The 27,418-nt window shown below is 33.2% G+C and overlaps 5 protein-coding genes across 5 annotated transcripts; 2 read left to right on the top strand and 3 right to left on the bottom strand.

The window, feature by feature from the left end:
- Positions 1–831: 831 nt before the first annotated feature.
- On the bottom strand, positions 832–2,932 carry LOC108195005 (UDP-glycosyltransferase 83A1-like). The gene is made up of 2 exons (XM_017361941.1): positions 2,410–2,932; positions 832–1,718 (listed from the first exon to the last, which is right to left on the bottom strand). The coding sequence occupies exons 1-2, from the start codon at positions 2,930–2,932 to the stop codon at positions 832–834; spliced, it is 1,410 nt and encodes a 469-aa protein (XP_017217430.1).
- A 1,059-nt stretch (positions 2,933–3,991) lies between these two features.
- LOC108195006 (UDP-glycosyltransferase 83A1-like) lies at positions 3,992–5,564 on the bottom strand. The gene is made up of 2 exons (XM_017361942.1): positions 5,133–5,564; positions 3,992–4,897 (listed from the first exon to the last, which is right to left on the bottom strand). Exons 1-2 carry the CDS (start codon positions 5,562–5,564, stop codon positions 3,992–3,994), a joined length of 1,338 nt encoding a protein of 445 aa, XP_017217431.1.
- Positions 5,565–5,876: 312 nt separating this feature from the next.
- Positions 5,877–7,648, bottom strand: LOC108195007 (UDP-glycosyltransferase 83A1-like). Its single transcript, XM_017361943.2, has 2 exons — positions 7,082–7,648; positions 5,877–6,985 (listed from the first exon to the last, which is right to left on the bottom strand). The coding sequence occupies exons 1-2, from the start codon at positions 7,563–7,565 to the stop codon at positions 6,102–6,104; spliced, it is 1,368 nt and encodes a 455-aa protein (XP_017217432.1). The 5' UTR covers positions 7,566–7,648; the 3' UTR covers positions 5,877–6,101.
- Positions 7,649–12,003: 4,355 nt separating this feature from the next.
- LOC108193883 (small ribosomal subunit protein eS19x) lies at positions 12,004–13,895 on the top strand. The gene is made up of 4 exons (XM_017360729.2): positions 12,004–12,201; positions 12,849–12,939; positions 13,044–13,227; positions 13,637–13,895. Exons 1-4 carry the CDS (start codon positions 12,118–12,120, stop codon positions 13,707–13,709), a joined length of 432 nt encoding a protein of 143 aa, XP_017216218.1. The 5' UTR covers positions 12,004–12,117; the 3' UTR covers positions 13,710–13,895.
- Positions 13,896–16,426: 2,531 nt separating this feature from the next.
- On the top strand, positions 16,427–26,908 carry LOC108196263 (diacylglycerol kinase 1). Its single transcript, XM_017363469.2, has 8 exons — positions 16,427–16,644; positions 18,266–19,636; positions 20,527–20,890; positions 21,954–22,030; positions 22,788–22,907; positions 25,138–25,302; positions 25,771–25,908; positions 26,500–26,908. Exons 2-8 carry the CDS (start codon positions 18,479–18,481, stop codon positions 26,647–26,649), a joined length of 2,172 nt encoding a protein of 723 aa, XP_017218958.1. The 5' UTR covers positions 16,427–16,644; positions 18,266–18,478; the 3' UTR covers positions 26,650–26,908.
- The last annotated feature ends 510 nt before the right edge of the window (positions 26,909–27,418 follow it).

Consider the following 27,418-nt stretch of genomic DNA (forward strand, 5'->3'; position numbering starts at 1 on the left):
CACACTGCTTCTTTTTTCTCAGATGTATAGAATGATGTATGAACGGGTGATTGTTTTTGTTGTGTATACGATTTATTTATAATTCATGGGTATTAAAAGATTTGAAATCCAATAAAATCTTGTAGATTTTGCTGAATGTTTTTATTAAGATATGATATTTTTGTAACTGTCCAACAAAATTTCCTGCTTCACATTATAATTTAATGTCAGATACTCAAATCCCAGATATTAAGATTTTATTATAATTTGCCTTCAAAAGAAAAGATTTTATTATAATTCTAAAAGTAATATGTATCTAATATTCAAGGTTATATTTAAGATTTTAAATATATGCTAAAATTATAAGGAAGAAAACATGATGGGAGTATTAACATATGAAACGTAAGAAGTGTATTCAAATGAGATTTTAATGGATTTTGTATAGTTCACGTATTTTAATAGATTGTATTTGATTTTGATTTTATACGGATTTTAGATAAAATGTGGCATAGTTGGTATAAAGTCTTTAAGATGTATGCAAAATGTTTCAACAAAAATTAAATATTTTAAAATACATCTAAAATTTCATAAAATTCATCATCTTATGAAGTCTAAAAAATCCATCATCATTGAATACCATCAGATTTTTAAGAATATTAAATAATCTTAATTGAATATCATCAAAATTTTAAGTATAATTTAAAATCGTGATTGAATACTACCAAATTTTATAGTATAGTTTAAAATACTAATTAAATATTCCAGAATTTTACGGTAGACAATTTTTGTCCAATAACCAAATCCAAAACAAAACAACATGGAAGAAAATGGAAAATAAAGTCTTCAATGAATTTAGGCTCCTAGGTACTTGACCAAGCTCTTAAAATTCTCATAAGAACCACCACCTTGGCTCACACTCTTTTTAGCATCCTCCATAAGCTTCTTGGCATTCATCTTCATTCCATCATTGGTTACCAGATTATGAATCTTTGTCTTGATCTCATGTCTCGATATGATCCCATCTTCATCACAATCAAGTGCTAACCCAACTTTCCACATTTCACAAATATATTTCTTATTATCGAATTGATCCCATAGATAAGGCCAGCACAAAAACGGCACACCATTGCTCACTCCCTCCATTGTTGAGTTCCAACCACAATGAGAAAAGAAACAAGAAATTGAAGGATGAGCAAGAACCTTTTCTTGAGGCGCCCATTTGACAATCATTCCACGACTAGCTATTCTTTCCAGAAAATTGTCAGGGTAGTACTCATGAGATGACCCACTGACAATGTTTGGTCGCACAACCCATAAAAACGAGTGGCCTGATAGTTCAAGACCGAGTGCTAATTCATCAAACTGTTTCTGGCTAAACACTGCAGTGCTGCCAAAAGCAATATAAATGACCGAGTTTGGAGGTCGTTTGTCTAGCCAACTTAAACAAGTTGAGTCTTGAGACAAAAAGGATCCACTACACGGATTTAAGTTACTTATCGCAGGTAGAGGACCAATTGGGAGGATGCCAGGAATCATGGCACAGGAGGACGAGTCAAGTTCATAATACGTGTTGCAGAGCACAATGATTGGATTTTTGACAACTTGATTAATAGCTAGAGAAAAGTCAAATAAAATTTTCTGTAATGCTGGTTTACCAGGACTGATCCAAGTGAGCTCCCAGCTATTCCACACTGGAATTTCTTCTGATAAACAAATCAGCTCATTTTTCATTGTTGAACCTGCAGAAATTTTTAACATAAAAAGCTACCAAATTAACTAATCAAGGAGAAAAGGCCCCATATAACACAATTTCCAATTGTGAAAAGTGACCCAAAATACTACTCCCTCTGTCCCACCCATTTCTTATCAAATGGGTTGGGCACGGAGGTTAAGAAATATGTATAAAATAGTGTTAAAGAGGAAGAAAAGTGGGTAAAGTGATGGGACCCATTGATTTTTAATGTATAAAAAGAAGATAGTGGAGTAAAAGTAGTGTGAAAAGTGGAGAAGTGGTGGGACCCATTAATTATTTTTGGTAAGTTTTGAAATGTAAAGAATTGGGTGGGACACCCCAAAAAGGAAAGTGTAAAGAAATTGGTGGGACGGAGGGAGTATTTATTAATGTTAGATAATCCAGCGTTTTAATTTTTGGAGAAAAACGCTATACTTAGATCCATAAAACATTACAAAATCAAAATACTTGACGATCTAACGTTTTATTGTTAAAACGTACGAGACATGAAATACCGTTTTGAAGTGAAAAAGTTGGGTCATCTTCTCCTACAGTGATATCTGGGGCATTTTCTCCGGAAAAAGTGGTAGTGGAGGCCAACACTCATCATCAATGAGAAAATAAAGTGGAAGGTAGGGCCAACACTAATGTCAATGATTTTTGTTTAAGACATTACATAGATTTTGTAGAGCACATACCGTTTTCATCGATAACTCCTGCTTCTATGAGTTGTGGGATACGAAGCGCCAATGCCAAGGAAGCCGGTCCTGCAGGCCAAACTGCAACCTGTTTCAGCCCCATTTTACGCGCAACTTCTAATGTCCATCCAGCTGTTAAATCCCCAATGACACAAGTAATCGGCTCCTTGTTATCCGGCTGATTAATCTGCTCAATTAATTTTTCGACATTTTTTGGCATCACCTCTTTAAGGCTAGTTATCAGTCCCGGACCATTTCTTTCTTCAAGGCTAGTTATCAGTCCCGGACCATTTCTTTCTTCAGGACACGCCTCCAATCCGTCAGAGTAAGACACTAGCCTTATGGGACATTGTTCCTTGTCTGCTTCGGACATTGCAGCAAGAATATTGGCTTCGACAAATTGTGAATTGGCAAATGTGACCTTGATCCCATGATAAGCCAAGTTGTATGCTAGTTTCATGAGCGGCTTGACATGGCCTTGTGCTGGAGATGGCACAACCAGAACATGTTGCGGCAAATCCATGACTAATCACACTGCTTCTTTTTTCTCAGATGTATAGAATAATGTATGAACGGGTGATTGTTTTTGTTGTGTATACGATTTATTTATAATTCATGGGTGTTAAAAGATTTGAAATCCAATGAAATCTTGTAGATTTTGCTGAATGTATTTATTAAGATATGATTTTTTTGTAACGTTCACCAAAATATCCTGCTTCACATTATCATTTAATGTCAGATACTCAAATCCCAGATATTAAGATTTTATCATAATTTTGAAAGTAATATGTATCTAATATTCAAGATTATTTTTAAGATTTTAAATATATGTTAAAATTATAAGGAAGAAAACATGATGGGAGTATCTGACATATGAAACGTAAGGAGTGTATTCAAAAGAGATTTTAATGGATTTTATATGATTTACGTATATTAATATATTGTATGTGATTTTGATTTTATACGGATTTTAGATAAAATGTGGCATAGTTGGTATAAAGTCTTTAAGATTTAAGCAAAATGTTTCAAAAAAATTTAAATATTTTAAAATACATCTAAAAATTTCATAAAATTCATTATCTTATGAAATCTAAAAAAATCCATCTAACATTTGAATATCATCAGATTTTTAAGGATTTTAAATAAATTTAATTGAATACTCACTCTGTCCCTCTCATTTATTTACAGTACTATTTTGGGATGTCCCTCTCATTTCTTTACGTTACTATAAATAGTAAGTTTTTCTCATCATTACACCCACTATCTTCCCTTACTATCTCATATTTAACAATAAAAACTACTATTACATCCACTACTTTCCTCCACTATCTCAAATCTATTATTAAATATTGATAGGTCCCACCACTTTACCCAATTTTCATCCAATTTTACTCATTTTTCATACATTGTCTTGGTCTACGTGTCCCCCTCCAATGTAAAATCATGATTGAATGCTACCAAATTTTATAGTATCGTTTAAAATACTAATTAAATATTCCAGAATTTTACGGTAGACAAGTCCAATAACCAAATCCAAAACAAAACAACATTGAAGAAAATGGAAAATAAAGTTTCAATGAATTTAGGCTCCTAGGTACTTGACCAAGCTCTTAAAATTCTCATAAGAACCACCACCTTGGCTCACACTCTTTTTAGCATCCTCCATAAGCTTCTTGGCATTCATCTTCATACCATCATTGGTTACCAGATTATTAATCTTTGTCTTGATCTCATGTCTCGATATGATCCCATCTTCATCACAATCAAGTGCTAACCCAACTTTCCACATTTCACAAATATATTTCTTATTATCGAATTGATCCCATAGATAAGGCCAGCACAAAAACGGGACACCATTGCTCACTCCCTCCATTGTTGAGTTCCAACCACAATGAGAAAAGAAACAAGAAATCGAAGGATGAGCAAGAACCTTTTCTTGAGGCGCCCATTTGACAATCATTCCACGACTAGCTATTCTTTCCAGAAAATTGTCAGGGTAGTACTCATGAGATGATCCACTGACAATGTTTGGTCGCACAACCCATAAAAACGAGTGGCCTGATAGTTCAAGACCGAGTGCTAATTCATCAAACTGTTTCTGACTAAACACTGCTGTGCTGCCAAAAGCAATATAAATGACGGAGTTTGAAGGTTGTTTGTCTAGCCAGCTTAAACAAGTTGAGTCTTGAGACAAAAAGGTTCCACCAGAAGGGCGTAAGGTTCTTATCGCGGCTAGAGGACCGATTGGAAGGATGTTAGGAATCATGGAACAAGAGGAGGAGTCGAGTTCGTACCATGTGTTGCAGAGAACAATGGTTCCATTTTCAGCAGCAAATTTGACAGCTTGATTAATAGCTACAGAAAACTCGAACAGAGATTTTTGTAATGCTGGATTACCAGGTGTACTCCAAGTGAGCTCCCAGCTATTCCACGCAGGAATTCCTTCTGATAAACAAATCAGCTCATTTTTCATTGTTGAAACTTGAACCTGTAGAAATATTTAAAAACAGAAAAAGTTACTACTAAATTAACTAAGGGAAAAATACTCATAAGAAGTACGTAGTACATATTGAGTACGTACTTAGGAGCATTAATCCCGTTAAATAATCAAGAATGTCAATAATTTTGTTTAAGACAAAATATAGAATTTTGTACACACTAGACATACCATGTTCATCTATAACTCCTGTTTCAATAAGTTTCGGGATACGAAGTGCCGATACCAGAGAAGCTGGTCCTGCAGGCCAAACTGCAACCTGTTTCAGCCCCATTTTACTAGCAACTTGTAATGTCCATCCAGCTGTTAAATCCGCCATGACACAAGTAATCGGCTCCTTGTTATCCGACTGATTAATCTGCTCAATTAATTTTTCTATATTTTTTGGCATCACCTTTTTGAGGCTAGTTATCAGCCCCGGACCATTTCTTTCTTCAGGACACGCCTCCAATCCGTCAGAGTAAGACACTAGCCGTATGGGACATTGTTCCTTGTCTGCTTCGGACATTGCAGCAAGAATCTTTGCTTCAACAAATGTGATATTGGCAAATGTGACCTTGACTCCTTGATAAGCCAAGTTGTATGCTAGCTTCATAAGCGGCATTACATGGCCTTGTGCTGGAAATGGCACAACCAGAACATGTTGCGGAAACTCCATGACTAATCACACTGCTTCTTTTTTCTCTCAAATCTATAGAATGATGTATGAACGGTTGATTCTTTTGGTGGTTTACACTGATTTATTTATAATTCATGGGTATTAAAGATTTGAAATCTAATAAAATCTTGTAGATTTTGCTGAATGTATTTATTAAGATATGATTTTTTTTGTAACGTCCAACAAAATATCCTGCTTCACACTATCATTTGATGTCAGATGCTCAAATCCCAAATATTAAGATTTTATTATAATTTTAAAAGTAATATGTATTTAATATTCAAGATTATATTTAAACGTATCGAGAGCCCATCTAGAAATTTTTTTAGTTTAACACTCATTAAGAAAATAACACCAGGAGAACAAACCACAACAAGCTTCTATCAACTAGAGGTAAAAAGATAGGCAACTTTAGATAATAACAAGCAGATTACTAGTAGACAGTTGATCATCACGCTAATGCATTTGTCCCATTTGTCGCTGAAAGTAATCAAACCAGAACAAAAACATAGCAGCATTAACGCCCCTTTGATGAGTTTAGGCTTCTAGGTACTTGATAAAGCTTTTGAAATTCTCATATGATGAACCACCTTCATTTACACTCTTTTTAGCGTTCTCCATCAGCTTCAATGCATTTGTCTTGACTCCGTCATCAGTTAATAGATCATAAATCTTGGTCTTAATCTCATGCCTAGATATCATCCCATCTTCGTCGTGCTCAAGTGATAACCCAACTTTCCACATTTCACAAATATAATTCTTATTGAAAAATTGATCCCACATGTAAGGCCAGCACAAAAATGGTACACCGTGGCTGAGTCCCTCCATCGTTGAGTTCCATCCACAATGAGAAAAGAAACAAGAAACCGAAGTATGAGCAAGAATTTCTTCTTGAGGTGCCCATTCAACAATCTTGCCACGAGCAGCTGTTCTTTCCAGAAAATTATTTGGGTATTCAGGAAATGATCCGTTGACAATGTTTGGTCGTACAACCCATAGAAAAGAGTGGCCTGATAGTTCAATTCCGAGTGCTAATTCATTGAACTGCTTCTGGCTAAACACAGTCGTGCTGCCAAAGGCAATATAAATGACCGAGTTTGCAGGCTGTTTATCTAGCCAGCTTATACAAGTCGAATCTTGAGAGGATAAAGTTCCACTAGAAGGGTTTAGTTTTTTTATTGCAGGCAGTGGACCGATTGGCAGGACATTGGGAATCATGGCACAAGAGGACGAGTCAAGATTATAATAGGTGTTGCATAGAACAATGCTAGCATTTTCAGCAGCCTGTTTGACATCTAGAGAATAGTCTAATAGCATTTTTTGTACTGTTGGATTACCTGGACAGCTCCAAGTGAGTTCGCTGCTTTTCAGCGCAGGAACTTCTTCTGATAAACGGATCAGCTCATTTCCAATTGGTGAACCTGCACAATTTTTTTGATAACAGAAGTAGGTTAATAATATTTGTTAGTAAATCAAGAAACTAAAGGATCTTGTTCAAGAAATTTTTGTGCACGTACCATTTTCGTCTATAATTCCTGTTTCTATGAGTTTTGGGACATGAAGTGACAAGGCCAAGCTACCTGGTCCTGCAGGCCAAACTGCAACCTGTTTAAGACCCAATTTTCTGGCAACTTCTAGTATATATCCAACTGATAGATCAGCTATGACACAAGTGATTGGCTCATTATCTGAGTCATTGATCTGCTTGATTAATTTTTCCAGATTGTCAGGCATGACTTTCTTAAGGTCATCCATCATCCCCGGTCCATCTCTTTTTTCAGGGCTCGACTCCAATCCATCTGAATACGTGACTAGCCTTATTGGACACTGTTCCTTGTCTGACTCAGACATTGCAGCTAGAATTTTTCCTCCAACGTGTTCAGTATTGGCAAATGTGACCTTGATCCCGTGATAAGCCAAGTTGTACGCCATCTTGATGAGCGGCTTGACATGGCCTTGTGCTGGACATGGCACAACCAATACGTGTTGCTGCAAGTCCATGATCAATGACACTGCTAACTCACAACTAAAAACCTCTTTATATAGCAGTATTGCAAATTTGCAGTCAAGGCATGAAGCTGCATTGGTTGTTTATTACATTCAGATTTTAAAAAATAATAAATTCATAGGCTTAAAATATTTCGACTTGGAATCTAATAGCAGCTAACAAATTTCTCTGGATCTCTGAAACAACTTTTGTTCTTCTGTAAAATCCAAGGAAAAATCGCGGCCTCACCAAGCCACTCCAAACTACCAGATTCCAACAGAATTTGTTATTATAATCATGATTGAATGAGACTAGTAGTATTTTTTGTTGAGGTTTGTTTTATAACTTTTGTTGTATTGAATCTATGTCTGTAATTGATAAACAAGGACTTGAGCATTATTCCACTGTGATGGCTGCAATGAAGTTGAAGCCAAAGAAGGGACATTTGTCGCAACCTATCAGCAGGGTGCAGATGTTGGCAATCTGGATTTGTAACTTTGGACGGCCAGTCGGCCACCATTAGAATTTAGAACTACCCAAATTGCGCATAATATTTGAAATAATGAAAGATTTGCCAAGATAAGTGTGTGTACAAGTTGAAGCTGATAAATGTTGCAGCATGATGACAGAGGGAGGTTGATGGAAAGAGAAAAATATAACCAAATTACGGGCACTCTAAGACTCGAATTGCACCTTAATGCCTTCGGTTTGGAAGGTTTGGATCGGCTGGTTGATAATTATGATCAAGCCTAATTCTACGTTTCATGCTTAGAATCAGGTCATGTGATTTGTTTTGATGTGCCACTTTCTAAACTCCATGTGATATGAGATAAAACATCATAAAAAAAAAAAAAACATAAATACATGTATATGGTTCCATCGGGCTAAAGTAATACAAATTTTCAAATCATCAATAATAATATATATAAAGGAGGATGCGGGCGTCTCTCGAATTGTTCGATTCAGTCTTCTGATTTTTCTTAAATTTCGGAGAGAAAATATAGTAATAATTCAAAATATCGGGTTTAAGAATTCTAAAGGTAATACAATTCTTTTCCCATTAAATTCTAAATATGATACAATTCTTTTCTTATTTAGTATTTCTTATTGAATTCTAAAGATGATATAATAGTATTTATTATTGAATTCTAAAGAAAATACAATTCCTTTTCTATTTAGTAATGCTAAAGGAAATAGGATTATATTTATTCAAACTAATAATAATAGATAAAATACAATTTATATTTAATATTTGTTAAGTAATATATACAATTCTTATTTTCGATAAGATATATTGAAGATGTAGTTGAATTTTATATTATAAAATTTTATTTTCGATAAGATATATAAAAGAATAAACTAAATATGTTCGAATCATAAAGTTGGCGTCTCTAGAATTGTTCGATTCAGTTTATAATTTTCTTAAATTTTGAATAGAAAGTAAAATTATAATCTAAAAACCAGATTCAAATATTTTATAGATAAAAGGATTGCTAACATAGTACAATTTTTTGACTTATTTAGAAATCATAAAAAAGTAGGATTTTATTTATTCAAAATAACAATTATAGAACAAATATAATTAAAAAATACAATTCTTATTTTCAAAAGTTATAAAAAATTTCTTTCAAAAAAAAATTGTAAAATTTATAATCTTATTTTATTAATTTTTTTCAAATTATATATTTAAAAAAATAAAAACCAGCATCTTCCAGAATCTACATTGTCTAAACAGGTTTGTAGCGCTAACTCACGTCGTTCCATAATAATCAACAAGAAAATAACATAAAAAATCTTTGACATCTTCGCAACCTCATTCAAATAGTATGCATGGACTTACGACCAATCTCGACAATAGTTCGATTCAATCTTATAATTTTCTTGAATTTCGAATAATAAATAAAATTATAATTCAAAAAATAATTATAATTATTTAAATAAAATTATAATTATAATAATTCAAAAAATCTGGTTCAAAAATTCTAAAGATAATACAATTCTCTTCTTATTGGATTCTCATGATAGTACTCTAGAATTTAGAAAAAGATTCTAAAAATCAGGTACGAGTATTATAAAGACAAAAGGACTGTGAAAATAGTATAATTTTTTTTTAAAAATAACTATTTAAGAGACGCATAATCTTAAATATTTCGTTATATTCACTATTTATATTTATTCAAGTGCCAACTGCAAGCACGAGGAATTTCCTTACTACCTTGTGGTTATTTCGCACATTGGCATGCACCGAGGAAGTAAAAATATTCAAAGTGCTGCCTTGAGTTTCATCCCAATTGATGATCGCATAAAATTCTCATGATAAGCTCCGGTTTCAACTGCAACATCATGTGGGTGTTTGGTCCCCCTGCCGGACTTCTCGACTTATAAGTTAGAAGTACTTATTTCGTACCGTTTGTGTAAGAAGTCAAGAAGCACTTAAAAAAGTTAAGAATACTATCTTTTGTTTCAGGGCTTCTACTTATTTCTCAAACACTTTAATCACTTATAAGTCTTATCTTGCTTCTAACTTCTACTCCACTTATTTATTTTAAGCAATAAGCATTATTTTAAACTCACCCAAACGGTCCCCATAATTAATTATATTCGTGTTTGCATTCTTCTTCTGTCCAGCAGCATCATTCGAATAGAATGGTTGGATTCAATCTTACAATTTTCTTAAATTTTGAATAGAAAATAAAATTATAATCTAAAATCAGGTTCAAGTACTTTTATAGATAAAAGTATTGCAAAGATAGTACAATTCTCTTACTTATTTAGGAATCATAAACAAATAGAATTCTTCAAAATAATGTTTATCCAATTATAATCATTAATTTTATTATAATTAGAATAATTTTTATATTTATTTAAACTAACAATCATAGATAAAATACAGTTTATATTTAAAATGTGTAAGGTAATAGGTATAATTTTTATTTTCGATTTAGTCTTATAATTTTCTTAAATTTCGAGTAGAAAATAAAGGATTGTAAAGATAATAATCACTAAAAAAATACTAATAGCAAAAAAATTGGAACCATAAAATAATAATAATTTTTAACTAATAAATAGGAATCATAAAATGAAAATAATTAATAAAATAAAACAGAATATATAAAATAGGAATCATTTATTGATTTTATGATAAAATAAATTTTCTTGATTAGTATTGTGTTTCACGGGCACGGGAGGCGGCCCAAACTAATTTTTATCTAAATAACAATAAATTTTTTATCAGTATTATGTTTCACAGGAAAGTAGCTAAAATAATTTTTTTCTATGTTATAATATATTGTTTGTTAAAACGGGACCACGGTTCAAAATAATTTTTATCCAATCATAATCTATAATTTTATCATAATTAGAATAATTTTTATATTTATTTAAACTAACAATCATAGATAAAATACAATTTATATTTAAGATGTGTAAGGTAATACGTATAATTTTTATTTTCGATTTAGTCTTATAATTTTCTTAAATTTCGAATAGAAAATAAAGGATTATAAAGATAATAATCACTAAAAAAACTAATAGCAAAAAAATTAGAACCATAAAAGAATAATAATTTTTAACTAATAAATAGGAATCATAAAATATAGATAATTAATAAAATAAAATAGGATATATTGATTTTATGATAATGTAAATTTTCTTGATTAGTATTGTGTTCAACGGGTACGGGAGGCGGCCCAAACTAATTTTTATCTAAATAATAATAAATTTTCTATTAGTATTATGTTGGACGTGAAAGTGGCTAAAATAATTTTTTATCTATGTTATAATATATTGTTTGTTAAAACGGGAATTTTTATCCAATTATAATCTTTAATTTTATCATAATTAGAATAATTTTTATTAGTATTGTATTTGACAAGAGAGCGGCTCAAACTGATTTTGATCTAAATTATACTGTAATATTTAATTTTATCATAAAAATAAAAATTATGGATTAATATTGTCTTTGACGGGAGGGCGGTTCGAACTAATTTTATTATTAGTATTGTGTTTGACAGGATGACCATTTAAAAAGAATGTATACTAATTATAATATTTTTTTATTAGTGTGTTTGACCAGAAGATGACTCAAAATAATTTTTATGCTATTATAATATTAATTCGCATCAAAATTTATACAAAATTTATAACGCCGCCGCGAAACGCGGCTTTATTCACTAGTTTTAAGTAAATAAAGAATAATTAATTAAGTCAAGGCTGAAATAATAATCTTGTGTACTCCAATACTCCAATATTTTTTGTACTCCATAGAACTTGACTCTACCAGTAGATTATATATTTAAAAATAACACTTTGCAAAGAAAAACATATTAAAAAATAATAAACAAAACAAATTAACTAGTACAGTGTAGTCTGTAATGGACTCCATTTTACACAGTAATGGGCCAGATTACAAAGCTCAATTCAGATGAATCTCGTTCGGCCCAGTATCATATTAATAAACCCTAATCCCCTTATATTGGCGTCTCTTTTCTCCGTTGCAAAGCAAGACGTCTGAAGAGCAAACCCTGGTGATATCAGCGGCGGCCGGCGATAGAGGAGAAATCAGCCATGGCGACGGCGAAAACTGTGAAAGACGTATCCCCGCATGAGTTTGTGAAGGCTTATGCTGCTCATCTGAAACGCTCCGGCAAGGTAACCTCTCTCTCTCTCTCCTCCCCCCTCTCTCTCCATCCCCCTCTCTCTCCCTCCTCTCTCTCTCTCTCTCTCCTTATCTATGATATCAGTATATTTTTATTGCTCATGTATATTTACTAATGTTTATTATCTGGTGTTATAATGTTGGTGTTCTGTTTATGCTGTAATTGTTTGATTGAGTTAGGATTGAACCAAATATGGCAGTAGATAGACATTTTAGTGTTATATATAATCTAGCATTTGTCAGAATTGTATCAGGGTTTTTTTTCGATGGAGAAAATTGCGAATATTATATGTTTGCGAATCACTGTATTTCTCGATATTTAGTCAGGTAAATATTCGTGTAATATGAATATGCTCTATAATGTGGTAGCTGGCGTTGTAAATTTAGGTTGCTGAGTAATTTTTATTCCAATTGGTGTTATACAGTGCAACAGTTGGAATCACAACATGTAATCTAACAATTATGCTTGTGTATATAGCATCTGACCAAGTCTTTTAATTAATAGTGCGTTTGATATTAAGAATTATTAGTGATTGCAATGTTGCCTAGTAGCTTTGAGGCTGCAGCTTGATATAAGGTAATTAAGGCTGGGCTTGGTTGTTTGCTTGTGGTCTTAATTTCTGCCACTCATGTTGAACAGATGGAACTCCCACACTGGACCGACATAGTGAAGACCGGCACCTTCAAGGAACTTGCCCCTTATGATGAGGATTGGTATTATATCAGAGCTGGTATGATTTTCCTTTTATTTGTTATGTTATTTTTTTACCATAACTAAACTCCTTTGTGTGTGCTGTCCGTCAAAATATTAATCACTCTACTGACCTGGCTGCAGCATCAATGGCAAGGAAGATCTACTTGAGGGGAGGTCTAGGTGTTGGTGCGTTCAGGAGGATCTATGGGGGCCGTAAGAGAAACGGAAGTGCCCCACCACATTTCTGCAAGAGCAGCGGAGGTATTGCCCGCCATATCCTTCAGCAATTGCAGACAATGAACATTGTTGATTTTGACAGCAAGGGGTAAGAACCAACACCAAACAAATGACATTAACAGTGTTTAAGTTTTATCTGCATACGAATTCAGCTTCAGTTGACGTCATATGTTATGTTAATTATCTTTGAATTACAACCAAACATATTATGTTCACATAAACTTAAGTAGTCCAAAGGAGTGCATTCATTTTGTAACCAGTAGCATTTTGAACTATATTTTTTGTTGAATGTGATTCGGTAGACTGTTCCTCGATTGAAGGGGCACAATTCTAATTTTTAAATATACAGTAATTTTTATGATAATATTACATTTTATATTTGATTCATCAACCTTCTAATTATTGAGCATGTAATCTCAGTTAATATCTGAAAGAAATTCTAGACATATTCCGTAAGAAAGTGCTTGAACTGACTGTTTGTTTTTTGCGCAATCCAGTGGACGAAAAATCACTTCCAGTGGACAGAGAGATCTTGATCAAGTTGCTGGAACAATAGTTGTTGCTCCTTGAGGGATGTTTCAAAAGCTCCTCTAAACTACATTTAGATAGTTAATGATGTTTTGGTATTTGAATCAAAATAGATATGATGCTCTCTAAACAATTTTTTGGTCAGCGGCCAGATGTTCGTAATATGAATGATGTTTGTTCGTGTATGTTGGCACTTGTTATGATATTTCATCGACTTTTGAGTATTCACAGGAGAGTAATGATTTCTTTCGCTTTGGATATATTATTTTCTGCTTTACAAAGTACGTAGCATGATGTTACAGAGCGTTTGCCTCAATAAGCTAGAAACTGTTTTATGGTTGGAGCTAAATTTTTTAATTAGCTTATTTTACTTGTACAATTGTTTTGATAAAAAACATTTTCAGGCACTAATATAAATAAAATTATCAATTTTCTTAGTTTTAAGCAATTTTTTACTTTTAGATTAAAAAAATGTTTGTTTATGTAATAAGTTAGAAATTAGTTTGAAATTAGGAATAGGAATAAGTTAGGAATAATTTAAAGCTTAGTAGTATGTACCTTTTCAGTCAATTAATTTTATTTTTATGATTTTTTTAGTGAAAATCAATTTCAATATTGAAATAAATAATCAATCAAATATACATATTTTTTATTTTTTAGTGACTTATAACTTATTTATAATATAAATTAGAGGAAAGTTTTGTGGAGTTCATCATTTTATCGGATTATTCAAAGTCGATTTATCTTGCGTAGGGGTGATAAAAAAACCGCTCAAACCGCATAAATCGCTCGCACCGCAAAACAGGGTTTTTAATTTTTGTGATGCGGTTGCGGTTTGGATTTTTCACAAACCGCGCGGTGCGGGTTGTGGGTTGCGGTTTGACACTTTACTAGTGCGGTTTAAACCGTACCGCACCGCAATATAATAACATATATAAATAAATATATTAATATTAGTAATTGTTAAATAAAATTATATTATATACATATATATTATTTATAATGTATTTGTTATAGTGTTTCAAGAGTCAAGTTCTATGGAGTCCCTTTTTTATTGGAGTTATTGGATTCCATTTATATTTTTATAAATAGAATATCTTGCAAAACATGTTATCTTGCAAAACATGTTTCACAAATATCATTATTTTAATAAAATCTGACAAATATCATAAATTTAAAAGTATAATATGTATGTTTTGCAACATGAACATGTATATTCTACAAACTAAGCATGTTTTATAAAATAATATATTTTACAATGGTCAACTTTTTTTTTTTGTGACAAATATAGATTATAGCCTTACAAATGAGTATTTGTTCTAAGATATTTTCGGAGTGAGCCAGGGTCGAACCCAGGACCTGGGACGACAGAGGATACGCTCTTAACCACTTGAGCTATCCAACCGTGCTCACAATGGTCTACTTCTAAAATGTATAGGATCCGCAAAAATTTTAATACGACAGTAATATTTGTAGAATATCATTCAAAAACATAATATCTTTTGTAATATTTTAAATCATATTTTACTTGTAGAACATATATGGACTTCAACATTCCAATGAGATTGGGACTTCATAGAACTTGACTCTATTATTATATATCTATTTACTACTCATTGTTATTTTATTTACATTTTTGTTTATATTTTTTAATAATTGTTGTAACTCTGAAATGATAAATATCATATAAAATTTATTGTAATTTTTTTTTCATTCTCATATTTTTTTTAATAATTTCAACTGAAAATATTTATTCTTAAATGTGCAAACCGCATAACCCGCACCACACCGCACCGCATTTTTGTGATGTTGTTTATGCGGTTTTTATCCTAGCGCGGTGCGGTTGCGGTTTGAATTTTCAACCAAACCGCATATGCGGTTTGGTTTGCGGTTTTAGAGAAAAACCGCACCGCCCACACCGCGATCATCCCTAATCTTGCGAAACATTTCTCATAAAATATCATTATTTGAATAAATCTTAGAAGTTTCATACATTTACAAGTATAATAATTATGTTCCGCAAGATCAACATATATATTCAGAAAATTAATTATGTTTTACAAAATAATATATTTTATGATATTCAACTTGTAAAATATATGCGCTCTGCATAAAATAGTGATTTTTGTAAAACTTTATTCGAAAAATATACGTTCTTCATTATTTTAAGTATATTTTACGTGTAGAACATATATGAACTTCATAAAATTTAATCCTATAAATCATTCAAAAAGATAATTTAAAATTTATGACGTGTCCCGAAATTAGTTAACAGTGTTTTTTTAAGCGAAGATATGCTCTCTTCCGAACCAAAATTCCAAAAATATTTTTACCCACTTTTGAGCCATGTTATTATGTGGGTGTCTTCCCATTTTTTTTTATTAAAAGTTGAGTTCGGCTTATTTGGCAGAAGCCGGAAGTGACTTTTCATCCTTTTTGGAGCCAGAAGTTGGAAGTTAGAATTATTAGTTTTTTTTGAGCTTTTTTTCGTGATTTGTATTTTTATAAATTTTTTAATATGTAATAAATTTTATTTATTGATAATGTTTCTTGTATTTTTACATTTCGAATTTTTTTCCTAATTTATAAATTTAAATTACCAAACACTCAATTGATTTATAAGTGAAGTTATCCAAACACTTTTGAGAACTTATACACTTATCACTTATAATCTAATTTTTTAGATTAAATAATAAGTCAATTCTTTTAAATTAAGCCAAAAGACACATGATATACAAAAGCGATACTAAACGGACCTTGCTGTCTTCCCCTGAGATAAAACCTAAATGCCCAAATGACCGTCGGCAAATTCACGATCCCTCCCATCAAAAACTCACAAAACACAATTACTCTTTAACATATCGATTAGATTATATATACAAGTGATCATATATGCAAATATAGTTTCGTTTCCCCTTTGTCGCCTTTTGCTTTCGAGCTCTCTCTCTTGTTTTCTCTTACCGATCCCTATTATCGTGTAAGCTCTCCCTCTCTCTCTCGCGCTCTCTCTCTCTCTCTCTCTCCCTCCCTCCCTCCCTCCCTCCCCCCCCCCTCTCTCTCTCTCTCTCTCTGTTGATTATAAAATGTGGATCATAAACAATAAAATTGAGTACGCAGGGTTGTCACTTGCTGTTACTTTGAAATTTTTCAATACATAGTTCATCAATTATATAATATCGCTCCTTCTCAACAACTTGTTATTGTACCTCAGTATGTATGTGTGTGTGATGATTACATAATTGATGTTGAATCAACGGAGTTTAGTATTGTGTGTCTGTGTTTGTGTTTACTCCACTTACAAACCACCTAAGATCTCTTGTTCTGCTTTAATATTATCTCGTAGATATAACGGTTTAGCTTTTAGAATTTTTATACTTTTCTGAAATGTCGTAATTAACTGAAGCTTATGCTTATTTGATTCCAATATACATACAGCTAGCAACCTAAGATTTGTGTGTGGATTATCACAATACATGTAAACATCTATTTCTTTAATGTGCCAACGGTTAAAAGGGTGCCACAAATATTGGACAACATGTTCTTTCCTGTATTGGACGATACTTATTCCTTGATGCTATTAAATTATGTATTGAATCTTGACTTCTCGTTTTTAGTACTTGTGGTATGGCGAGAATAAATTATAGGGAAATTCTCAATGGTACCCTTATGTTTCATGGCTTATATGTGATCATTGAGTATGTTAGTGCTAGCTAAGAGGAGTCAAAAGTAGGGTCTGGTTTTCTTGTTTGTTATTAGATGATATGCAAGTTAGAATACTATTTTTGATAATTAGATTAAATCTTAAATGTGAACAGCAGAACTGATGAAATGAATCTTTCGATATTCAAACCAACCTTCTTAACTTTGCTTCGGGGGTGGGGGGATAAAATTGAATAATCACTAAATACAATTGTTCTAATCACTGGTTTCTGGAGGCTGGGGTGGGTTGGGGGTTATAATTACGAAATATAACTGTTCTGATCACTGGTTTTTAGTTTAAGTGAGTTTGTAGAATAGAAATAGAAACATTATTGATTAACATAGTTATATTTAATGTTTATCTTCCCCAACCACCAGACTTAGCTGCCATTACCCAAACGTTAAGGGAAGTTAGAAAAAAACGGCATTTGTTGGAGGCATTAATAGGGCAAGGGTATTATGAAGGATATTCTTTCAAATAGTCTCTTAAATTTTAAATAATATTCTGTTTAGATATTTTTAAATGTGATAGTTTGTTATGGATGTTGAAAGTGGGAAAAGTTGAAGCGTAAATGGCTAATTAAGTCATTTACAATAATTTTAATGCTTATTTAACATTTAATTAAGTGAAGGGATATACGTGAAATGTAAAATACAAGGTTATTATTTGCAAGTCAGAAGTAAAAAAGACACTATTTGGAATAGTCAAAGTAGAAGGGTGTCATTGAGAATATACCTAAATTATATTCAATTAGAAGATAAAAGAACTTGTATTAGTGATCTTGAGCTTGTCAATTACATTTGCGGTCAGTTTTGTGCAACCCGATAATGCCTACTTTCTAATTTGGTAAATGAGATTTGTGGTTTATTTAATTGTTTTTATCTTGAACATTGAATAGGGAGATATTGAGAAAGTTTTATGGATGATCCGCATAACAAGTCAGTAACATGATTTTGGTTTGGAAATCAGAATTTTGGCATCAATGACTATGATATGTTGCATAATAATGGCACTTGGTTCGTACTTCTGTGCATATAAAGCTTTGAACATATAGGTTGGTTTTGTATCAAGTACATCCTATTGTGTTAGAGGTGGGTGATATTTTCGAAAAATGGATGATGATCGAGAACCTGGGTTTCCGTCTCACATGGTTGAATCACGTCTTTTTACTGTCTCTTGCTTTATTGCTGGACTTATAGGAGTCCTCACTATAGCCTACACTGCCTTCCAATGGAGGAGAAATATCAATCTAGGTTGGATGAAAGCTATAGCCAGGTCAAAGAAGAACCCGAAGACCAGGAGCAAAGCTCCTGTAGCTCCTCATACTTGGGTTTTGGAATCTCTCTCCCGTGGGAAAAGCTTAAAATGCTGTGTATGCTTGAAGTCCATGTCGGCCTCCCAAAATCATGGGCCAATGGCTTCAGACAATCATATTCACTATTGTAGCATATGCGGTGCAGCATCTCACCTTAGCTGTTCATCTAAAACCCTTAAAGATTGCAAACGCGTGTCTATGAGTGGGTATGAGCATGTGATGCACCAGTGGGCTGTCCGCTGGACGGAGGTTGCAGATCAAACTGAAGAAACTTCCTATTGTAGTCACTGTGAAGAGCCCTGCAATGGTTCTTTTCTCGGAGGATCTCCCATATGGTGTTGCTTATGGTGTCAGCGCCTGGTACATGTTGACTGCCATGGTAGCATGTCAAATGAAACTGGTGATATATGTGATTTGGGACCATATAAACGATTGATACTATCCCCACTATATGTCAGAGAAGTGAACAGGGCTTTACAGGGGCGGTTATTAAGTTCAATTACACAGGGGGCCAATGAGATTGCATCTTCTGTCCGAGCTAGTATTAGTAGGAGTCAAAGTAAAAAGAGCAAGCAGGAAAATGTAGCCTCAGCTGACACAGTTAACAATTGTAGTGTTGGCAACTCGTCCACGGAAAGTACAGACAACAATGAGAACAGAAATGCTTCTCTCGGAGTTGAAGAAAATTGTAACAGCACAGTAAGCATAGAGGGCACGGATCAAAATCAAAACGGTGGTATTGTGAAGATATTAGATTCGAAGCCAAGTTTTAAGAGGAATTCATCTATCAACGAGAAGAATGAGTTCCACTTGACTGGGACAGAACAACGATACGAGTTAACTGATTTACCTTCAGATGCGAGACCCTTGTTAGTCTTCATCAACAAGAAGAGTGGGGCTCAGCGAGGAGAGTCACTCAAGCTCCGGTTAAATCTACTTTTGAATCCCATTCAGGTCAGTAGCTGATATGAAGTGGATATTTTATATCTGAATTTAATGCATCTCGTTTACAGTTATCTCTGACTTGTTTCGTGAGATGAGACCTATCTTTAAGTAGATTATTAAGCTTACAAATTCAATTTAGTAACCTTTGTACGTGGACATAGGATTAATTCTCTACCATTTGTTAGTATTTTAATATGATTGACACAGTTCTAGATATAGGACGATACTTGCATTAATAAGGAAATTAGAATATATTAGTTTGTGTGTCTGAAGATCACACAGTTTTCATCTCAACTCTGTAATCTTGTTTAAGATAGATACGTGAAACCTAATCTGTCACGGGCATTGATTTTAGGTATAAAAAAGCAGTGCACAGATCGTAGTTAGCGGTGGCTAAATTAGACCCCACCCGACGAGACCTGTGAAGTACAAATCTGAGCCCGTGTTTCTCGGGGCGGGTCTGCTTGAAAAATCGGGTCATTTTCGGTTTGATTTCGGGTTACACGAAACTAACTCGAAATTACCCGAAGTTATATATGCATATAATATAAAATGATATATATTTATTAAAAGATATCATTTATGTATTATGTATTGTTTATATATTATTATTTAAAAATTATGTAAATTAATTTGCAATATTAATATAATATATATTTAATTATTTATTATTTATTATTTGTAATATATATATTATTTATAGAATTGTTATTATTTCGGGTCGGGTATTCTGACCCAATAAAGTTTCGGGTTAGGTCAAATTTCTAATAGTGGCCTGAAGTGCTTGAAACTCTAACTTGATTCTTAGCTGAGAAATGAATATATTCAATAAAACTGATTCCCTTGTGCGTAAGTTCACTTAGATTTAAAGTTAAGTTGCTTGAAATTTGTACGTGCAGGTTTTCGAGTTGAGCTCCTCGCAGGGACCTGAAGTTGGACTATTCTTATTTAGGAAAATTCCTCATTTCAGAATTCTTGTATGCGGCGGAGACGGCACTGTGGGATGGGTTTTGGATGCTATAGACAAGCAGAACTATGTGTCTCCTCCTCCAGTAGCTATTCTTCCTACTGGAACAGGAAATGACTTGGCACGAGTTTTGTCTTGGGGAGGTGGTTTAGGTTCAGTAGAGAGACAAGGTGGGCTATGTACACTGTTGCACCATATAGAACACGCCGCTGTAACCATTCTTGATCGATGGAAAGTTTCGTTTAACCAAAAAGAAAAACAGCTCCGGCCTCCAAAATTTTTGAACAATTATCTTGGTAAGCTGAAGCTGATCAGTATTATTTTGAGTAATCTATTACAGGTGTTTATGTATCCGTCTTGGTTGATTAGATCTTGGATTTGAGTCTCGACATATGTTAGAGTAAATTTTAATGTATATATAGGGGAGGGTTCCGGTACAAAGTTTAAGTTACAGGTCTGGGTCCTTCACAAACGATTGTGGCATCATACTACCAACTGATTTTTTTCTGCTGGGGCATTAAGCCTAAATTTTTGTTGGGAATGCAGGGGTTACAGTGTCTACCAATGAAAAAAATGACTCATTCTAGGGTTTTTATCGTTGAGCTGAAAAAAAAACTGTTTGTAGTATGTTATCAACAATCGTTGTGTCTGGACCAATTGCCTAATATACAAACTTACAAACTTTTTGAACTTTAGTTTTTCAATTGGTAATATATAAATAACTGAAAAAGATTACCAAATAAAAAACATGTTCTTTATTTTTTTGTGATAAATTGGATTCATTTTTGTAACAGTGTTCAAAAACATTTATAACTTGAATTCAACATTTTTTGTTGAACTATAAATAAACTTACTTTGAGTGAAATATATAACTACTTTTAAAAAGATATAATTTAGCAACATATATTATATAATTAATATAATAAATATTTGATAAGTCTGAACTCTAGTTTTGTATTGGTGAACCCCAGAAGGATAATATAAAGATAAATAAAATGTTTTCAACACAATAGTAACTAAAGCAATAGTAACTAGGAATTGCAGTTTAACATATGACGTTGAACTTGAGTTATAAGCACGTTGAACACATGTTATACAAAAAATTTATTTATCTATTTTTAGTTGAAGGTTGATGTTTTTCGTCAATTTTTTATATTTGATCAGACTAAATATATCTTTTGCCATACAATATGGAATTGTCGTCTGAAGCATCTGCCTTTTAAGTCATGTTCCTTTGACAAATTATCTTAAGCCAGGTTCTCTTCTTGGTGAGCTATATAATTTTTTTTATATGCTTCAATAATAAGTTATGTTCTTTCACTACACACATCGTTGTCACTAGAGTACAAACTATTGCAGGGGTTGGATGTGATGCAAAGGTTGCTTTGGAAATTCACAATCTGAGAGAAGAGAACCCTGAGAAATTTTATAATCAGGTCAATGACTAACTTACACTGAAGTTCTATTTTAAAGTATATACAGGTGACACGTGGAAATCGAAATATCAATGTGAACGCTTTGCATCCTGTAAATCTAAGTTTTCTGCTGTCATCATTTTCTACATTATGATGCCAAACAGAGTCCTTTCAGTTAAATTGTTAAAGCATGGATCCTGGAAAATCATCTGCATGTGCAAGCCTTTTATCTTGTAGGCCTAAATCATTTTTTATGTAGCATGGAATGCATAGAATTGGCAGTTTAAGTTATTTCTATACTTCTAGTCTACAGGATAGAAATGATTACTTGTTAGCATTTCATTTGCTTCCTTTCCCAGCTTCCTGCTGAACTATATCTGATGACCATGGCGAACTATGGGAGGCTTTGGATTGAATATGCTTTACAAACATAATGTGGTTCATAGTTGGTTTTGCCATGTATAGTGATTGAATACATCACCATAAATTATGGTGATGTATTCATTTTGCTGGCTCCCTATTCCCTCCCTCCGTGCTTTGAATTTTTATACCTAATAGAATGATAATTAATGGTGTATTTTAATTACTTTCTACAAATTATTAATGGCGGAATTTGATATTAGTTGTTAGGTCATACTGATACTCTATTGGAAAATCATTTCAAATAGTGATTTGAAGGTATTGTGTGTATTTATGATTTTTAATAAGCCAAGGTAATATATTAAGATATAGAGTTTATCAAGAATCTAGTTCTTGAAGGTCTATGACACTATTGCAGTTTATGAATAAAGTTCTCTATGCAAGAGAAGGCGCGAAGACTCTTATGGATAGGTCATTTGCAGACTACCCTTGGCAAGTTCGAGTAGAAGTGGATGGTGCGGAGGTAGAGGTTCCTGAGGTAAGTGCAATTGATCTCTAATATCCCTGTTATCTGCATACTTCAAATAAGCATTTGATCTGCCCTTTTATTTTCTTATAGTATCTACTTGGCATGTAATGCTTTTCAAGATTCAGCTTAATTACTTCTGTATATCTGACTAAGAATATTTTTTTTAATAATTTGTTACAGTGTTGGCTTGGTACATTACTCTTGCAGACAATGTCTTCTAGAGCAAGATTTTATACTCACCAAAACTATAGATACAAAATTTTTAGTCTAGTTAAGAGAATTTAAAATAATAATCAAGTCTTGATTCATCTAGATTTTGAAACTGATATTAGTAGAGGTGAACATTGATATTTTGTTTGTACTATAATTTGTTAATTTTGATCCGAACTTGGACATGCAAAGTTATATAAAGTTAATTTTGCTATAGGCTTGCACCATTTCATTTCTTCTGGCTACTCAACCGTATCACTATTTTTAATTTATTTTCTGTTCGCCTCCTCTAGAGCTGTGCCTGTGTTAGGAACTATAGTGTGAAGGGTGTTAGTAAGGGCATAATAGTCCATTTACCTATAGCTCAATAATACTACTATATGAAGAACTCAGCCAGCTGTAATTGATACATTGCGTATTATTTTTTGAAATGAAAACTAGTTTCCACCTCCCTCCCCTCCTCCCTCCCCCTTCAAAAAAGTAGTTTCCACGCGTCCCCTTCCTGTATAACTACTATTATAAAGAACTCAACCAGATGTAATTGACACATTGAAACCCCCTCCCCCTCCAGTATAACTACTTACATGTCAAATTATATCTAACCGCAAGCACCTGTTGTCTGTTGTTGGTGTAGATAGTGGCAAATGTTGCTCGTATCCTTAAGGAGACGGGTTAATTTTTGTTTAATTACTATCAATTGTTTTAAGAGGAAGACGATTATAGGAGAGTTTAAACTAACTAATAGTTATAACTAAATTAACACTAACTACATAGACACTGAATTAATATATTAAGAATCGAGGGGAATCACATCCACCATGCTTACACATTAACAGGCTTCTAAGCTAACGTAATTAAAGTGGTCACACACTAGAGTTTGTTAATCTCTCTAAGTATTGATACTCATGAGACATGCTTACACAAATAATTCCTTTTAGTAATTCAAATCAGGTTATTAAAGCAATTTAATCTCTCTCGAGTATAAATGCTCTCAGAAATCCAATGATGTCCACGTATTTGAATTCAGTTCTGTCAATCGTGTGTGTGCCTCTAGTAGTATATCTATCCATTATACTCATATTTGCATGGATTCAATTCATAATATCGGCCAATTACACAAATTAATATAAAAACATAGATTAGAGTTAACCAGAACCTATACCACTGTTAAATTCATGCCAATATTATAATGCAAACATGGCTTCCCCTTGAGCCCTAGAAACAACTACTAATAGCTAGAGCAAGGCCAACAACTTGCCTAAATGAGCTCGTAAGTTCAAATATAGGGAATCTGACATAAAATGGTGCTCGAACAATATAGTATTTTAGTGATTTCCTAATACCGAGGACATCGTCAAACTCACTAGTCGTCCCCTATTTCAATTTTTGAAATAAAATTTTTTTTTTTTCTCTTCTACACTCTTGGTTCCCACTATTTTATTCTTCTTACATTTTGGGTCCCAGCTATTTCCCATTTACTAGTTCAATTATATTGCTATAATAATAATGTGGAATGATTTAAAGGATTGTTGTTGGACTTGACATACCAAATAGTGATCCTAAATCACTAAGGTCCTTTATTTTATAATATATAGAGGGAAAAAACTAGGACACTATTGGACTTGCCCTTAAACACGTAATTAAAGTAATATAATCAAAAGACATAATTAAACTATTAAGAATAGATAGATAAGAAAACCTTTAACTTTCAATGCTTTCGCAAGAAGATCCATTGTCTCTCGCATAGTCTCCCTCTTGTATACTCTCATAATCTTCCTAGTATTATACCGCGATACAATTAAAATCTGATCCCATATCTCTATTGATAAAAGTATTTTTAATGTTTTGCCTTTTGTATTGTCTCTGAATCGAAGAGAATTCAGTAAGCGTCGCGTGGGTTGTGAGATAATCCAAATATGATGTATTCCTAAACCCTAGTTATTGACAAGCTGCCTAACGTACTTTTTTGTAATCAAGATATCAGCTCCTTTGTTATATGTTTGCTCTAAATTGTTTCATTACACTGCAGGATGCAGAAGGTGTTCTTGTCGCCAATATCGGAAGCTATATGGGTGGTGTAGATTTATGGCAAAATGAAGATGAAACGTATGATAATTTTGATCCTCAATCAATGCATGATAAGATGTTGGAGGTCGTGAGCATAGCAGGAACATGGCATCTTGGAAAGCTTCAGGTAAGGTCATTTCTTACGGAATTCCAAAATTTTGCAGAGCAATGCAATTAGAAGTTTGAGAAACTCATCAGTGATTTTAGATACTTGTGTTATTCAAAATCTGAAATTTATGTTTTTAGCCTTGACATAAATAAAAATGGATTGTTATTGAGCACTCATGGACATGCATGAATATGGAAGGCCATTTACCAATGGGGAAGCATGTTATTGTCTCTTACAGTAATACATGCAGCACCATCCTGTATTCAACACTCTGGAAGGCTCATATAATTTTTAATTTTTTTATATGCTATAACATGCTATAGCATCTAGCAAGTGTTCATACACATATATATATTAGTTGATAGAGGTTCAAATAGACAAAGAGATTGACTTACTGGGGATCAAGACCCCTATTTTATAATAATGTTGGGTTCATTTCAGATTAATTTCCTCAGAGATTTTTTGATGTCGGTTTGACTGGGACAGGTAGGACTGTCTCGGGCTCGAAGGCTAGCACAAGGACAGTCGATAAAAATCCAGCTTTTTGCTGCATTGCCAGTTCAAATTGACGGAGAGCCATGGTTGCAGTCACCATGTACATTGACCATATCTCATCATGGACAGGTCGCTTCTTTGTCTTATTATCAGGCCTACTTTGAAGGAAGATCAGACTTAGTACTTGATCAAAAAGGAGTCTTTTAGGTTTTCATTAATTACTATACTTAATATTATCTGAGAATGGAAGTGTTAAAAATTAGTCCCGTTCCACAGATTTTGTTTTTATGTGTTAACTTGTTAGGTATGGAATCTTGAAAAGAAATCATAAGAAAAAAGTATAAAACCATCCTTTGAGGGTTCATTGTTCTAAATCCAGCCGTAATCAACTCTTTTTTCAAGGTAGATTCTCGTAACATTATGATCTAACTTATATTTCCCTGAAAGCCCATGTATTGAATCAGGTAATAAAATTAAGCTCTGCAACTATGATGGAGCTAATGTTTGCACTATGGTGATTTCTGCCTTTTAGTTACATATTGATTACCATCTTAAAGTTTATTTTTCTTTGGTAATATGGTATTAATCTTTTCTTTACATATGCCTTCTTCCACCCCTCAAACTGTTCTCTCACCCATCACCAACCCGATCAATTAAGTGAACAAAAGACCAACACAAACATTTTTCCTTTGCTTTTGGCTTAATGTGATGGTTTTGCAGGCTTTCATGCTAAAGAGAGCAGTAGAGGAACCACTTGGTCATGCTGCTGCGATAATTGCTGATGTGCTTGAGAATGCTGAAACAAATCATGTCATAACGGCAGCACAGAAGCGTGCTCTTCTTCAAGAAATGGCACTGAAGCTATCATAGAGGTTCGCCCTATGGATCAATATTTTAGGTGACACTAGTTGCACGAAGTGTTGGATGTGTGTACAGTGAATATCTTCCTATAGCATTTCCCATCTTTGTTTGTAAACGGAAAATGTTTTGTAGTATAAATACGATGAAGAAAATTGTTGTGATAGGGTAGTTGCACATAGCCAAGTTCCTCCCAATTTTTTTGATATAATAATTATGTTACCAAGAGAGAGAGAGAATCTGTTCAGCTTCTGTTGGTTTTGTTTGTTTATCTCGTTGAAGTGCTGAAATGACGTTATTTTGGTGAACGATCCTTTGATCGTCCTTGTAGAAACAGCTACACTTGATTTGATTGTGTGTCCGAATTGAACTTCATTGTGAAGTATATTTCACGGTAATCTCACCCCACCTCATAGCACGCTGATTGAAGGCCATCTTGTTAGGTATCAACACGTTAATCTCCTAACAATTACTTGACATATGCATGCACAGTGCAGTATAAAAGTATATATAAATCATGTCTTTGATGTTACTCTTGGCAGCCCATCGAGCACGCTGTGTCTGAACTCTAAAGCTTTCTTTATCATGATTTGCTGTTCACCATTTTTTTCCCTATGTTAGAATATTAGTATCGCTGTCAAAGACGTTTCTCGTGACTTGGGTCTTAAAGCACTTACTTTTCTGATATGGATTTTTAGCGTTCTGAATTTTTACCGCGGACTACTGATAATCCTTCCTAAACTGTCTAAGATATATCAGTTATGTTTGATTTGCGATTCGT

This window comes from Daucus carota, chromosome 7 (genome assembly GCF_001625215.2).
Source record: "Daucus carota subsp. sativus chromosome 7, DH1 v3.0, whole genome shotgun sequence".
Taxonomy (NCBI): Eukaryota; Viridiplantae; Streptophyta; class Magnoliopsida; order Apiales; family Apiaceae; genus Daucus; species Daucus carota.

What these genes read in the sequence shown, in the direction of transcription:
- LOC108195005 (XM_017361941.1), bottom strand. Translation starts at nt 2,932, where the DNA reads ATGGATTTGCCGCAACATGTTCTGGTTGTGCCATCTCCAGCACAAGGC. An exon ending in AGGAGTTATCGATGAAAACG is followed by an intron (nt 1,719 to 2,409) that starts GTATGTGCTCTA and finishes AAATTTCTGCAG; the next exon opens with GTTCAACAATGAAAAATGAG.
- LOC108195006 (XM_017361942.1), bottom strand. Translation starts at nt 5,564, where the DNA reads ATGGAGTTTCCGCAACATGTTCTGGTTGTGCCATTTCCAGCACAAGGC. An exon ending in CTGCAGGACCAGCTTCTCTG is followed by an intron (nt 4,898 to 5,132) that starts GTATCGGCACTT and finishes ATATTTCTACAG; the next exon opens with GTTCAAGTTTCAACAATGAA.
- LOC108195007 (XM_017361943.2), bottom strand. Translation starts at nt 7,565, where the DNA reads ATGGACTTGCAGCAACACGTATTGGTTGTGCCATGTCCAGCACAAGGC. An exon ending in AGGAATTATAGACGAAAATG is followed by an intron (nt 6,986 to 7,081) that starts GTACGTGCACAA and finishes AAAATTGTGCAG; the next exon opens with GTTCACCAATTGGAAATGAG.
- LOC108193883 (XM_017360729.2), top strand. Translation starts at nt 12,118, where the DNA reads ATGGCGACGGCGAAAACTGTGAAAGACGTATCCCCGCATGAGTTTGTG. An exon ending in TTGGTATTATATCAGAGCTG is followed by an intron (nt 12,940 to 13,043) that starts GTATGATTTTCC and finishes ACCTGGCTGCAG; the next exon opens with CATCAATGGCAAGGAAGATC. An exon ending in GTTGATTTTGACAGCAAGGG is followed by an intron (nt 13,228 to 13,636) that starts GTAAGAACCAAC and finishes TGCGCAATCCAG; the next exon opens with TGGACGAAAAATCACTTCCA.
- LOC108196263 (XM_017363469.2), top strand. Translation starts at nt 18,479, where the DNA reads ATGGATGATGATCGAGAACCTGGGTTTCCGTCTCACATGGTTGAATCA. An exon ending in TACTTTTGAATCCCATTCAG is followed by an intron (nt 19,637 to 20,526) that starts GTCAGTAGCTGA and finishes TTGTACGTGCAG; the next exon opens with GTTTTCGAGTTGAGCTCCTC. An exon ending in GGCATCTTGGAAAGCTTCAG is followed by an intron (nt 25,303 to 25,770) that starts GTAAGGTCATTT and finishes TGACTGGGACAG; the next exon opens with GTAGGACTGTCTCGGGCTCG.